Source organism: Capra hircus, chromosome 7, assembly GCF_001704415.2.
Source record: "Capra hircus breed San Clemente chromosome 7, ASM170441v1, whole genome shotgun sequence".
Taxonomy (NCBI): Eukaryota; Metazoa; Chordata; class Mammalia; order Artiodactyla; family Bovidae; genus Capra; species Capra hircus.
The window spans coordinates 87,887,141-87,900,913 of NC_030814.1; the positions used below are offsets into that span (position 1 = coordinate 87,887,141).

Genomic DNA, 13,773 nt, shown 5'->3' on the forward strand with positions numbered 1-13,773 from the left:
AGATTTTATTTTCTTGGGCCCCCAAATCACTGCAAATGGTGACTGCAGCCATGAAATTAAAAGATGCTTGCTCCTTGGAAGAAAAGCTATGACAAACTATACAGCAAATTAAAAAGCACAGACATCACTTTCCCAACAAAGGTCCATATAGTCAAAGCTATGGTTTTCCCAGTAGTCACGAATGGATGTGAGAGTTGGGCCATAAAGAAGGCTGAGCACTGAAAAATTAATGCTTTCAAATTGTGGTGCTGGAGAACTCTTGAGAGTCCCTTGCACAGCAAGAAGATCAAACCAGTCAATCCTAAAGGAAATCAACTCTGAATACTCATTGGAAGGACTGATGCAGAAGCTGAAGCTCCAATACTCTGGCCCATGATGCAAAATTGGAAAAGACTGATGCTAGGAAAGACTGAGGGCAGGTGGAGAAGGGGGTGACAGAGGATGAGATGGTTGGATGGAATCACTGACTCAATGGACATGAGTTTGAGCAAACTCTGGGAGATAATGAAAGACAGGGAAGCCTGGTATACTGCAGTCCATGGGTCACAAAGAATTGGACATAACTTAGCTACTAAACAACAACAGTCAAACTTAGCAAGAACCAGGAAAGTTAAGTTCTAGTTCTGATTCTGCCAGTAACTACCTGTGTGACCTTGGACAAGTTACTAATCAATATAGCCAGGTCATTTTTGTTGTATGCAAAATGAGTAAAACAAACTAGATTATCGTGTGGTTCTCAAATTTTAGTGCTTATTGGGATCACATAGAAAGCTCATCAAATTGTAGATACTTGTGCCATATCTCTAGAGATTATAATTTATCAGGTCTACAGTGATTCTGGTACAGGTAGTCAGAGGACCACACAATGAGAAGCCTTGGACTGGATGTTTTATAAGGCCTCTTCTATCTGTCTGTCTGTAACCATTCTCAGATCTCTACTTACCCACACCACCTCTTCAACCATATCTGTTTTGGACTCATGGCTTACTTTCACCAATTTTTTTCTGTAATCAGCATAATACCAGTTATAAATGAACAGGCAGCATACTGAGCAGGGGTCCTAGACCATCAAAAGTGAGCTTCGCTCTGTCCCTGATTAGATTACTGCCAAACTAGCTAAACTGTTAAATGCCAGGACTAAAAATAGGCTGCTGCATGTTTAAAATAACATGCTCACAGTTAGCTTGGGGCCTTGCTATTTTTACAAAAGGAAAGACAGAGACAAGTGCCCAGAGGTTGAAAGGGAATTACTTAAATATGGAGGCTGCTGTATGAGATGAGAGCCTAGAAAGAAGCCAGGAGGTGGCACAACTGGTTCAATATGCATCAGTGGGACTCTCTGAATTAAACTAAAAAATTTTGTCTTAACACTAGAAAGAACCTCCTAGACACAATTTAGTTTTGGTTTGTTGCATAATTAAACCCTGAATTATGACATTGCCTGATGAATTATTATGACAGGCCAAAAAGATCAAGTTAAGAGATTATTTTAATGTTTTATCAATTTACTGATATCAATTTATCAATTTTTTATCAATTTATATACACACAGAAAAGTACTATACAGCTTCTTGGGCCTTCAGAAACTTAACACATCCATATAACTACCATTGGGATAATGAAACAGAACACTACCGGGACCCTAGAATTCCCTCTTATAACTCTTTCCAATTAATACAGCTCCCTGACAAGGACATCTACCATAGTGATTTCCATCATAGTTTATTTTTGCCTAGTTTTGTACTAAATATAAGTGATATTAAATGTACTCTATTGTGTTTGGCTTCTTATGTGGGACTCATCAATACTCTTGCAAGTAACTGTATACTGTTGATTCTCAGTATTATATAGCTCTTTAATCAGTGACTATATCACAGTTTATTTATCCATTCTACTGTTGATGGGCATATTCAAATAGTTTCTGGTTTGAAGGTGTTACTAATAGTGCTGCTATGAACATTATAGTATATTTCTTATGAGGAATATATGTACACACTACAGTGGATATATTCCTCAGAATAGAAATTCTGGGTCTCTAGGGCACAAAGAGTCGGACACGACTGAGCGACTGAACTGAACTGAACTGAGGGCCCAGGGAAATGGAATTGCTGGGTTTCTTTCCATTTCAGTGAAACTTCTAGGGGTCCAGTGGTATGAGAGATCTGCCTTACAAGGTAAAGGATAAATTGTTGCATCTGGACCCTCCAACAACCAAAAACCAGACAGAATACGTAGATGGCCATTTTAGATTTTGGAGTCAACATATCCCTCATTTGTGTGTACAACTCCAGCCCACTTACTGAGTGACCTAAAAAGTTGCTGGTTTTGAGGGGGTCTCAGAACAAAGAGAAGAGTCTGCAAAAGGTCCAGGCTACTGTACTGCTTGTGCCATAATGGTCCAGAAGATCAAATGGTGTTTGAAGTGGCAGTGGCAAAAAGAGAAGCTGTTTGGGGCTTGCAGATGAATAATCACAGTATAGGCCCTGAGGATTTTTCAACAGAGTGCTACCATCCTCTGTGGATAATCACTCTCTTTTTGAGAAATAGCTTATGCTCTGCTACTAAGTCTTAGTAGAGATCAAACACTTAACCATGGACCACCAAGTTACAATCAGAGCTGAGCTGCCCACCATGAATTGTGTGTTGTCTGATGCACCAAGCCATGAAGTTGGGTGTGAAGAGCAGCACACTGTTAGCAAATAGAAACATGTTTATGAGATTGGGCTCAAGCAGGCCCTGAAGGCAAAAGTAAGTTATATGAGGAAGTGAGCCACACACCATGTCCATTATTCCTGATACTTTATCTTCTCTTTCCCTGCTTGCTTTAATGGTATCATAGGGAGTTCTGGACAGGTAACTGAGGAAAAGAAAGCTCAGGCTTCATCTACAGATGGTTCTCCATGATATGCAGACACCACCTGAAAGTGGACAGCTTTAGCACCTATCGTTTCTTTCTGGGACATCCCTGAAGGAAATTGGTGAAGGAATATCCTTCAAGTGGGCAGAACTTCAAGGACTAAATCCGGTTATTCACTTTATTGGAAGAAATGGCCAAATGTGTGATTATATACGAGGTGGCTCAGATGGTAAAGAAGCTGCCTGCAATGCAGGAGACCTGGGTTTTTATCCCTAGGTCAAGAAGATCCCCTGGAAAAGGTAATGGCTACCCATTCCAGTATTCTTGCCTGGAGAGTCCCATGAACAGAGGAGCCTGGCGGGGCTACACTCCACGGGGTCGCAAAGAATTGGACACGACTGAGTAACTAACACTTTCACTTTCATTGGCTGTGACCAATAATTTGGCTAGGTAGTCAGGTCCTTGGAAGATACATGATTTGAAAATTGATGACAAGAAAATATGAGAAGAGGTATGAGGCTAGAACTCTCTGAATGGGCCAAAAAACATGATAATATCAGTATCCCACACAAACACTCACCAAATGTTACCTAAGCAGAGGACAATTTTCATAATCAAGTGGATAAGATTACCTGTTATGTGGACACCAGTTAGATTCTGTCCCCAAGTACCCCTGTTATCACCCAATAAGGCAATGAACAAAGTGGCCATGGTGACAGGGATAGAGATTATGCATGGTCTCAGCAAAACAGACTGCCACTCACCAAAGTCAGCCTGGCTGCAGCCACTGCTGAGTACCCAATCTGTCAGCAGCAAAGACCAACACCTAGTGAAGATACCCTAGAGAAAGGAAAGGCTACCCACTCCAGTATTCTGGCCTGGAGAATTCCATGGACTGTATAGTCCATGGGGTCACAAAGAGCAGACACAACTAAGCGACTTTTACTTTCCCTGGAATGGTCAGCGAGCTATGTGGTGGGTTGAGTACATTGGTCCACTTCCATCATGAATGGGGAAACATTTTATTCTTACTGGAATAGACAATGATTCTGGATATGGGTTTGCCTTCCCTGTAAATAATGCTTCTGCCAATACTCACCAACCAAGGATTTACAGAAGGCCTTATAAACCATCATGTTATCCCAAAACATGGTTTCTGATCACGGAACTCACTTCACAGAAAAAATAGTTTGGCAATAGGCCCAAGCTCTTGGAATTTACTGGTCTTATCATGTTCCCCACCACTCTGAAGCAGCTGGCTTGACAAAATGGTGGAAAGGCCTTTAGAAGATTCATTATGGCATCAACCTGCAGATCTGGGGCAAGGTTCTGCCTAAGGCTGTGTATGCTCTGATTCAGCATCCAATATATGGTGGTACTGTTTCCCCATAACCATGATTCACAGGCCCAGGAATCAAGTGGTAGAAATGGAAGTGAGACCATTCAACCTTGTGACCCACGAGGAGAATTTTTGCCTCCTGTGGCCATAACTTTATGCTGTACAGGTCTAGATGTCTTAGTTCAAAAGGGAGAAATGCTGTTACCAGGAGTCACAACAATGATTCTATTGAACTGGAAATTAAGACAGCCACCTAGCCACTTTGGGCTTCTCACACCTCTGAGTCAACAGGCAAAGAAGAAACTTCTTTGTGCTGGCTGGGGTGATTGATCCTGACTACCAAGGGGAAATCGGACTACTGTGCCATGATGGAGGTAAGGAAGAGGATGTCTGGAATATAGGAGATCATTTAGAACATCTCTGGGCTTCCTGGTGTAGCTCAGTCAGTAAAGCATCTGTCTGCAATGTGGGAGAGACCTGGGTTCAATTCCTGGGTTTAGAAGTTCCCCTGGAGAAGGAAATAGCAACCCACTCCAGTATTCTTGCCTGGAGAATCCCATGGACAGAGGAGCCTGGCAGTACTAAGAGCATCTCTTAGTACTACCATGCTCCATCATTAAGGACTATAATAACACAATCTAAGTGGGACTACTGATGGCACAGGCCCTTCAGAAATGAGGGTTGTGTCACCTGACCAGTAAAAGAACCACACCCAGCTGAGGTGGTTGCAGATGGTAGAGGTAGTATGAAATAAGTAGTGGAAGAAGGTAGTTATAAGTACCTGTTATGACCACACCACTAGTTAAGCAAATATCTTTGTTTTCTTCCCTCTTTCATGCCTATATCATGTAACATAAGTTTTATTAATAGCACTTAACTTTATGTCATAGTACCTAAGTTACAGGATATCAAGGAGGAAAAACAAACATCACCCAAGGACTTTATCCTCTTCTGGGGAAGGAGTGATCACATTTTCAGTTTTATTTAGAGTAGCTTTAGTATGTTAGGCAGAAGTATTACTTTGTTATTGTCTTTATTTAGACATTAAATATGGCTTAAGGAGATGTGTATGAATGCATAGTTGACATGGAGTGGACTGTGATGGTAAGTTGTATGCATCAACTTGGCTAGGTAACATTACCTAATTAAATTAAATACTAATCTTGGTGCTTCTACAAAGGTATTATGGTTAACATATGTGATAAATAACTTTAAGTAAAGGAGATTATCCTTGATAATGTGGGTAGGCCTCATACAATCAACTGAAAGGCCTTAAGAACAAAACTGAAGTTTCTCTGAAGAAAGAAGACTTACTGTATCATTGGCTCCTGCCCAAGAGTTGTTAGCCTGCCCTACAGGTTGCAATCAGACCTTCCAATTGCATAAGTCAATTCTGTAAAATAAATCTCTTTATATACCTATACATATATGTGTCTCTCTATATATACCACTTGTCCTGTTTCTTTGGTAGAACCCTGATTGATACAGCATCTACTATTCCCTACCACTTTGCAAAGTTATCAGAGATTGAGGTAGAAAGAAGTCTATTATGTGATATCTGTCATTTGAAACTTCATAACCCAAAGAATATAAAAAGTTAGCATTATGAATTATGTCAGGCAGACTGCCAGGCTCCTCAATCTATGGAATTCTCCAGGGAAGAATACTGGCATGGGTAGCCATTCCCTTCACCGGGGGATCTTCCCAACCCAGGAATTGAACCCAGGTCTCCTGCACTGCAGGCAGATTCTTCACCATCTGAGTCACCAGGGAAGCCCAGTAGTGTATTATTAAGTGTCAAATGAGCATCACTAAAGCAAGTAGTCAAGGAACTTAATGAAAAAGATCTCTGTGGACTTCAGGAGTGCTCTGGGCATGTTCTGTGGAGGAAACGGGGGCAAGGATCAAGTTATACATAACCTATTAAGTTTCAGTTTCTTTACTGCTTGCTTACCTTTCAAAGGTTCCCAAGCTTCATTGAGTAATTAGAGATTCTGTCTGATATGCAGTGAGAGAAGTACAGAAAAATCTAAATTTGGAGCGTACAAGCCTTGAGAGATTGAATTCCTCTCCATTACTTGGTACCAGTATAAGAGCAAGGATACTAGATAAATACACTTTAAATCAATGGCATAACCTAATTTTTTAAGAGATGACAGTAATAGACTTTCAAAAACCTATTTTACTCAGGTTCTGAAAACTGACCAAGCTTTTTAATAATTTTACCATTTCCACTTCATGGAAGAACTCTCAGAACACAATTTATAACTAATTCCCGGGTACATAAGGAATTTACAATGAAAAAATCTTTTGTATCTTTCAAAAAGTAGGTTCTACATTCATATTATAGTACCTTGAGGTATATCTTTAGGAAGAGAATATTTCTTCTTTACAATAATTCCTTTACTTTCCACTTGTCTAGTTCCTGGTGATGCTTTAATAATATAACATATTTCTGATGCATTTGAAGGAACCTGAAAAAACATATTACATAATTTTTTCAGGTAATAAACCTATAGATTGTTTTATTTCAAAGGCAAATAGTCTCAATATTGATATATTTCATAGACATTCACAATATAAAGCATTTAGGAAGTGCTTACTTCACTCCAGACACTATATAATTGGTTTTAAAACATTTGCTTATTTAATATTCACAAGAACCAGCAAAGGAGATTATATTATTCCCATTTGTAAAACAAGGAAACTTAAGTTCAGAGAGGCTGGATAACTTATTTAAAAAACATAGAGAAAAGTAATGGTAGAGTTGAGATTCAAGCACTCCAAAGTTGAAGAGAAAGTTTATAGGATTTACTGAATTAAAACATGAATTTAAGTATGAGTCAAACAATAGATTCCTTGATTTCCTAACTCAGTTAATTTTTTGGAAATTTTATGAAGATATTTATTTATTCTATAATTGATGGATTAAATTAAATAAGCCTTATATACCACTTTACATCTCTTCCCCCAAAGCACTAATGTTTAGTCTTTCTAGTGGTTACTTTTATAACTTTTTAAAAAGTTGAAGTATAGTTATTTACAATAACATGTTAGTTTTAGGTATACAGTACAGTGATTCAGCACAGAAAAGTACATAGTACAGAAAAGAATCTGAAAAGGAATATATATATAGTATAGAATCCTTTTCAGATTCTTTTCCCTTATAGGTTTTTACAAAATATTGAATATACTTCCTAGTGCTTTACAGTGGGTCCTTATTGGTTGTCTATTTTATATATTTAGTACTGTATATATGTTTAACCCAACTTCCTAATTTGTCCCTCCTCTCACCCCCTTTAACCACTGGTAACCATAAATTTGTCTTTTCTACATCTGTGAGTCTCTTTCTGTTTTGTAAATAAGTTCATCTGTATCACTTTTTTAGATTCCACATGTAAGTTATATCATATGATGTTTGTCTTTCTCTGTCTGGCTTACTTCACTTTGTATGATAATCTCTAGGTCCATTAATGTTACTGCAAATGGCATTATTTCATTCTTTTTAAAATGTTTTTTATTTTCTATAGGCATATAGCCGATTAACAATATTGTGATAGTTTCAGGTGAACAGTAAAGGGACTCAGCCTTACACATATATGTATCCATTCTCCCCCAAACTCCCCTCCCATCCAGGCTGCCACATAACATTGAGCAGAGTTCCATGTGCTATACAGTAGGTCCTTATTGGTTATCCATTTTAAATGTAGCAGTGTGTACATGTTCATCCCAAACTCCCTAACTATCCCTCACCCCATCCTTCCCCTGGCAACCATAAATTCCTTCTCTGAGTCTGTGAGTCTGTTTTTTAAATAAGTTTATGTGTATCATTTATTTTTAGATTCAACATATAAGGGATGTCCAGAGAGGGCAATGGCAACTCACTCCAGTACTCTTGCCTGGGAAATCCCATGGATGGAGAAGCCTGGTAGGCTACAGTCCATGGGGTCACGAAGAGTCAGACACAACTGAGCGACTTCACTTTCACTTTTCACTTTCATGCATTGGAGAAGGAAATGGCAACCCACTCCAGCGTTCTTGCCTGGAGAATCCCAGGGACGGAGGATCCTGGTGGAGTGCCATCTACAGGGTCACACAGAGTCGTTGGACATGACTGACGTGACAGCAGCAGCAGCATAAGGGATATCATATGAGATTTCTCCTTCTTTGTCTGACTTACTTCACTCAGTGTGACAATCTCTAGGTCCATCCATGTAGCTGCAAATGGCATTATTTCATTCTTTTTAATGGCTGAGTAATATTCCATCGTATATATGTATCACATCTTTATCCATTCCTCTGTTGATGGCTATTTAGGTTGATTCCATGTATTGGCTATTGTAAACAGTGCTACAGTGAACACTGGGGTGCATGTATCCTTTCAGATCATGTTTTTCTCCAGATATACGCCCAGGAGTAGAACTTCAGGGTCATATGGTAGCTCTATTTTTAGTTTTTAAGGAATCACCATACTGTTCTCCACAGTGGCTGTACCAATTTACATTCCCAAGAACATTGAGGGGTGGCTTCCCAGCTGGTACTAGTGGTAAAGAACCTGTCTACCAATGCAAGAGACACACGAGACATGGGTTAGATCCCTGGAGGAGGGCATGACAACCCACTCCAGTATACTTGCCTGGAGAATCCTATGGATAGAGAAGCCTAGAGGGCTACAGTCCATAGGGTCACATAAAGTGGGATACAACGGAAGCAACTGAACATGCATTCACAACAGTGAGGGAGGGTTCCCTCTCTCCACACCCTCTCCAAGATTTATTGTTTGTGGACTTTTTGATATCAATTCTGGCTGGTGTGAGGTGATACCTCACTGTAGTCTTTGCATTTGCATTTCTCTAATAATTAGTGATGTTGAACATCTTTTCATGTGCCTGTCGGCCATCTGTGTGTCTTCTTTGGAGAAATGTCTATTTAGGTCTTCTGCCTATTTCGTTCTTTTTAATGGCCAAGTTATATTCCATTGTATAAATATACCGCATCTTCTTTATTCATTCATCTTCCCCTGGGCAACCATAAGTTGGACATTTAAGTTACTTAATGTCTAGCTACTGTAAATAGTGCTGCAATGAACACTGGGATGCATGTATCTTTTCAAATTATAGCTTGCTCTAGGCATATGCCCAGGGGTGGAATTGTAGGATCATTCGTTCAGTTCACTTGCTCAGTCATGTCTGACTCTTTGGAACCCCAGGGACTTCAGCATGCTAGGTTTCCCTGTCCATCACCAACTCCCTGAGCTTACTCAAACTCATGTCCATTGAGTCGGTGATGCTATCCAACCATCTCATCCTCTTTCATCCCCTTCTCCTCCTGCCTTCAATCCTTCCCCACATCAGGGTCTTTTCAAATGAGTCAGTTCTTCACATCAGGTGGCCTAAGTATTAGAGTTTTAGCTTCAGCATCAGTCCTTCCAATGAATATTCAGGACTGATTTCTTTTAGGATGGACTGGTTTTATCTCCTTGCAGTCCAAGGGATTCTCAAGAGTCTTCTCCAACACCACAGTTCAAAAGCATAAATTCTTTAGTGCTCAGCTTTCTTTATAGTTCAACTCTCACATCTGTACATGACTCCGGGAAAAACCATCGCTTTGACTAGATGGACCTTTGTTGGCAAAGTAATGTCTCTGCTTTTTAATATGCCATCTAGGTTGGTCATAACTTCTCTTCCAAGAAGCAAGTGTCTTTTAATTTCAAGGCTGCAGTCACCATCTGCAGTGATTTCGGAGCCCCCCAAAATAAAGTCTGTTACTGTTTCTATTGTCTCCCAATCTATTTGCCACGAAGTGATGGTACCAGATGCCTTGATCTTAGTTTTCTGAATATTGAGCTTTAAGCCAACTTTTTCACTCTCCTCTTTCACTTCCATCAAGAGGTTCTTCTTTATCTTTATTCTTCTTTATTCTTCACTTTCTGTAGGATCATATGGGAGCTCTATTTTTAGTTTTTAAAGGAAACTCCATACTGTTCCCCATAGTGGCTATATCAATTTAGATTTTCATCAACAATGTGGGGGGAGAAGGCAATGGCATCCCACTCCAGTACTCTTACCTGGAAAATCCCATGGATGGAGGAGCCTGGTAGGTTGCAGTCCATGGGGTCGGTAAGAGTTGGACACGACTGAGCGACTTCACTTTCACTCTTCACTTTCATGCATCGGAGAAGGAAATGGCAACCCACGCCAGTGTTCTTGCCTGGAGAATCTCAGGGACAGGGGAGCCTGGTGGGCTGCTGTCTATGGGGTCGCACAGAGTCGGACACGACCAAAGCGACTTAGCAGCAGCAGCAGCAACAATGTAGGAGGGTTTCATTGTAGTTTTGATTTGCATTTCTCTAATTAGTGATATGGAACCTCTTTTCATGTGCTTTTTAGTCACCCATATATCTTCTTTTGAGAAAAGTCTGTTTAGGTTTTCTGCCCATTTTTTGATTGGGTTGTTTTGTTTTTTGATATTGAGCTGTGTGAGCTGTTTTTATATTTTGGAGATTAATCCCTTGTCACTTGCATTATTTGCAAATACCTTCTCTCATTTTTTGGGTTATCTCTTCGTTTTGTTTATAGTTTCCTTAGCTGTGCAAAAAGCTTTTAAGTTTAATTAGATCCCATTTTTTGTTGTTGTTGTTGTTGTTGTTCTTATCTCCATTACTCTAGGAGAGGATCCAAAAAGACATAAATACAACTTATGTCAAGAGTATTCTGCCTGTGTTTTACTCTAGGAATTCTATAGTATCTGATCTTACATTTTGTTCTTTAAATCATTTTTAGTTTATTTTGTGCATGGTGTTAGAGAATATTCAAATTTAATTCTTTTACATGTAGTTTTCCAGTTTTCCCGGCACCACTGATAATACTTCGAAGCATCAACATGGTCACAAGACCCAGTCTAAACAATCGATGTATTCTATGCCCCTGGACATAGTGACTGGCTCAGTAAGGGGCTAACAGAAAGAAGGGAATACTGAACATGAGATTCTGACACAAAACCAGAATCACTAAAGGGGGGCAGAGAGGTCCTAAATTGATACACAACCTGGGCCACGCCTGTTGTAGTAGAAACAGATACAGATCTTAGGAGGATGAGATCATCAATTAGATCTACAAGATTCTCATCAAATAAGAACAACAAAATAGTGGGTTAAATGATCAGGGTCAAGGTCAATGTCAGAGTCATTCTTTAAGATTCAGCTCAGAATAGTTTTAAGCAGAAATAGTGACAAAATATACTTCACATCTTCCTATAATTTCACTATAACAACAAAAAAGCAAGTACCAAAAGTGCTGTGGAAAATGCCACTGGTAATTTAATAGTAATTGTCAGTTAATTTTGACAATATCCCATCAAGCAGACCATCTCTAGATTAAAGAAATGCCATTTCTTTCAAACATATCTTATCTCTTAGAATTCAGAAGCAGAGATACATATGTATGAAGAGCACCTCATATTTTAAATAAAGTTTATATAGAAGCCTATTCTAATGTAAAATTTATACTCTGAGGTGGACATCTACAATTTTCCTGCCCAGTATTCATTTTCCATCCTTCTGATATGGAACAGTACCAGAGTCTTCTTGGGAGAACCTAGTCATTTGGTCCCTTTGGCTGGTTGGAGAACCACTGGAAGAGATAGGAAGGTTGGAGAAACCTGGACTTCACTCATGAGGAGTGTGTGGGAACTGGCTTGATGCCAGGCAGGGAAGACAAAGGTCTGCCCCAGCAAGTGCTGGGTTTCCAACAACTGCCTCACAGTACTCTCCAGTTGAGTCAAGTGAGCACCCTGGTCCAGCTCACTCCATGTCACAGAGTGGTACTGGATCTGTGACAGCCAGCACAGGGGAAAAGACTCCACCTTGGGATGCAAAGGTGACCCAGTTCTAGGGTAGAGCCCAGGTGGGACAGTGGCGGCGGCTGCTGGCGCTTACTCAAGCAGTACCCCAGAAGCAGTCTAGATTTCTGACGACAGCAGAGTCACTGGGTTTGCCCAGATGGGCAGTTCACCCAGATGAACTCAAACAGACCCTTGCCAGGACATGTCATACCTAAAATGGCAAAAGTTAAAGAGAGAATTTCAAATGTAGCAAGAGAAAAACAAAAGAGTCATACACAAGTGAATTTCGATTCAGCTATCCCCTGATTTCTTTGCAGAAACTTTGCAGGTCAGAGGAGAGCAGCATTATATTTTCAAAGTCTTAAAAGGAAAAAAAAACCTGCAACCAAGGATACTTTACTCAGCAAGATTATCATTTACAATAGAAAGAGAGAAAAAGATCTTCTCAGACAAGGAAAAGCAGTAAGAATTTATCAATATTAAACCTACCCTAAAAGAAATGTTGAAAGGTCTCTAAATGAAAAAGAAGTAAGAATCTAGAGGAAAGAGAAAATTCCAGTGAGAAAGACAGATACATAGTAAGCAGTGAAGATTATTTAATTAAGCCAGTGTGCAGATTAAAAGACAAAATATAATGGTAAAAGCAACTACAATTATCAGCAAAAAGATAAACATGAAGATGCAAAATATGATATCAAAAACACAATGTTGGGGAGAAGAGTAAAAAAAATTTAGATCTTTCAGAATGTGTTTGAACTTAAATGAATACAAATTTAAAACAAATCGATATAATTATAGGTCAATATTATTTCTACGGTAAAGTGCTAGTTGCTCAGGCATGTGTGACTCTCTGCAACCCCATGGACTGTAGCCCTCCAGGTTCTTCTGTCCATGGGATTGTCCAGGCAAGAATACTGGAGTGGGTTCCATTTCCTTCTCCAGGGATAACCACAGATCAGAAACCTACAATGGACAGAGAAACCAAAAAGAAATGTACTAAAAACACCACTAAAGAAAATCATCAAAATATAATGGTAGAAACAAAAAGAAGAAAAAAATGAACAGAAAGCAACTACGGAAACAACTGTAAAAATGTAATAAAATGGTAATAAGTACATACCTATAATAATTACTTCATATGTCAGTGAAATAAATGTGCCAACCAAAAGACACAGGGTGGATGATTGGAATAATAAAGTCTCTTCAATATGCTGCCTACCTGAGGCTCACTTCAGTGTTAAAGACACACACAGACTGAAAGTGAGAGGATAGAAAAAATATTTCATGCAAACAGCAAGAATGTAGGGGTAGTAATACTCATATCAGATGAAAGATTTTAAAACAAATCCTATACTAAAAAAGGATTAATTATCATGTATAATGATAAAGGAAACAATACAAGAAGATGATATTATATCATTAACATATACAAACCCATACAGGAGCACCTAAATATATAAGCAGACATAACTAACAGGCATAAAGGGGAAAATTGGCAATAATACAGTAATATTAATAGAAGAGGACTTTTAACATCCCATTGACATCAATGGACAGATCATCCTTACAGAAAATCAATAAAGAAACAGTGGTCTTAAATGGCCTAATGGACCAGGTGTACTTAATAGACATTTATAGGATATTAAATCCCCAAACAGCAGAATACACATTCTTTTTAAGTGCATATAGCAAGTGCTCCAGGATAAATCACGTACTGGGCCACAAAAGAAGCCTC

General features: G+C 39.2%; 1 protein-coding gene across 1 annotated transcript in view; it reads right to left on the reverse strand.

Annotated features, from left to right (window-relative positions):
- MEIKIN (meiotic kinetochore factor) overlaps nt 1-13,773 on the reverse strand; it is a 151,542-nt gene that overhangs the window by 17,996 nt on the left and 119,773 nt on the right. Inside the window, exon 12 of the mRNA XM_018051667.1 lies at nt 6,550-6,670. Within this exon, the coding sequence (XP_017907156.1) occupies nt 6,550-6,670 (121 nt within the window). The remainder of the gene's footprint in view (nt 1-6,549; nt 6,671-13,773) is intronic.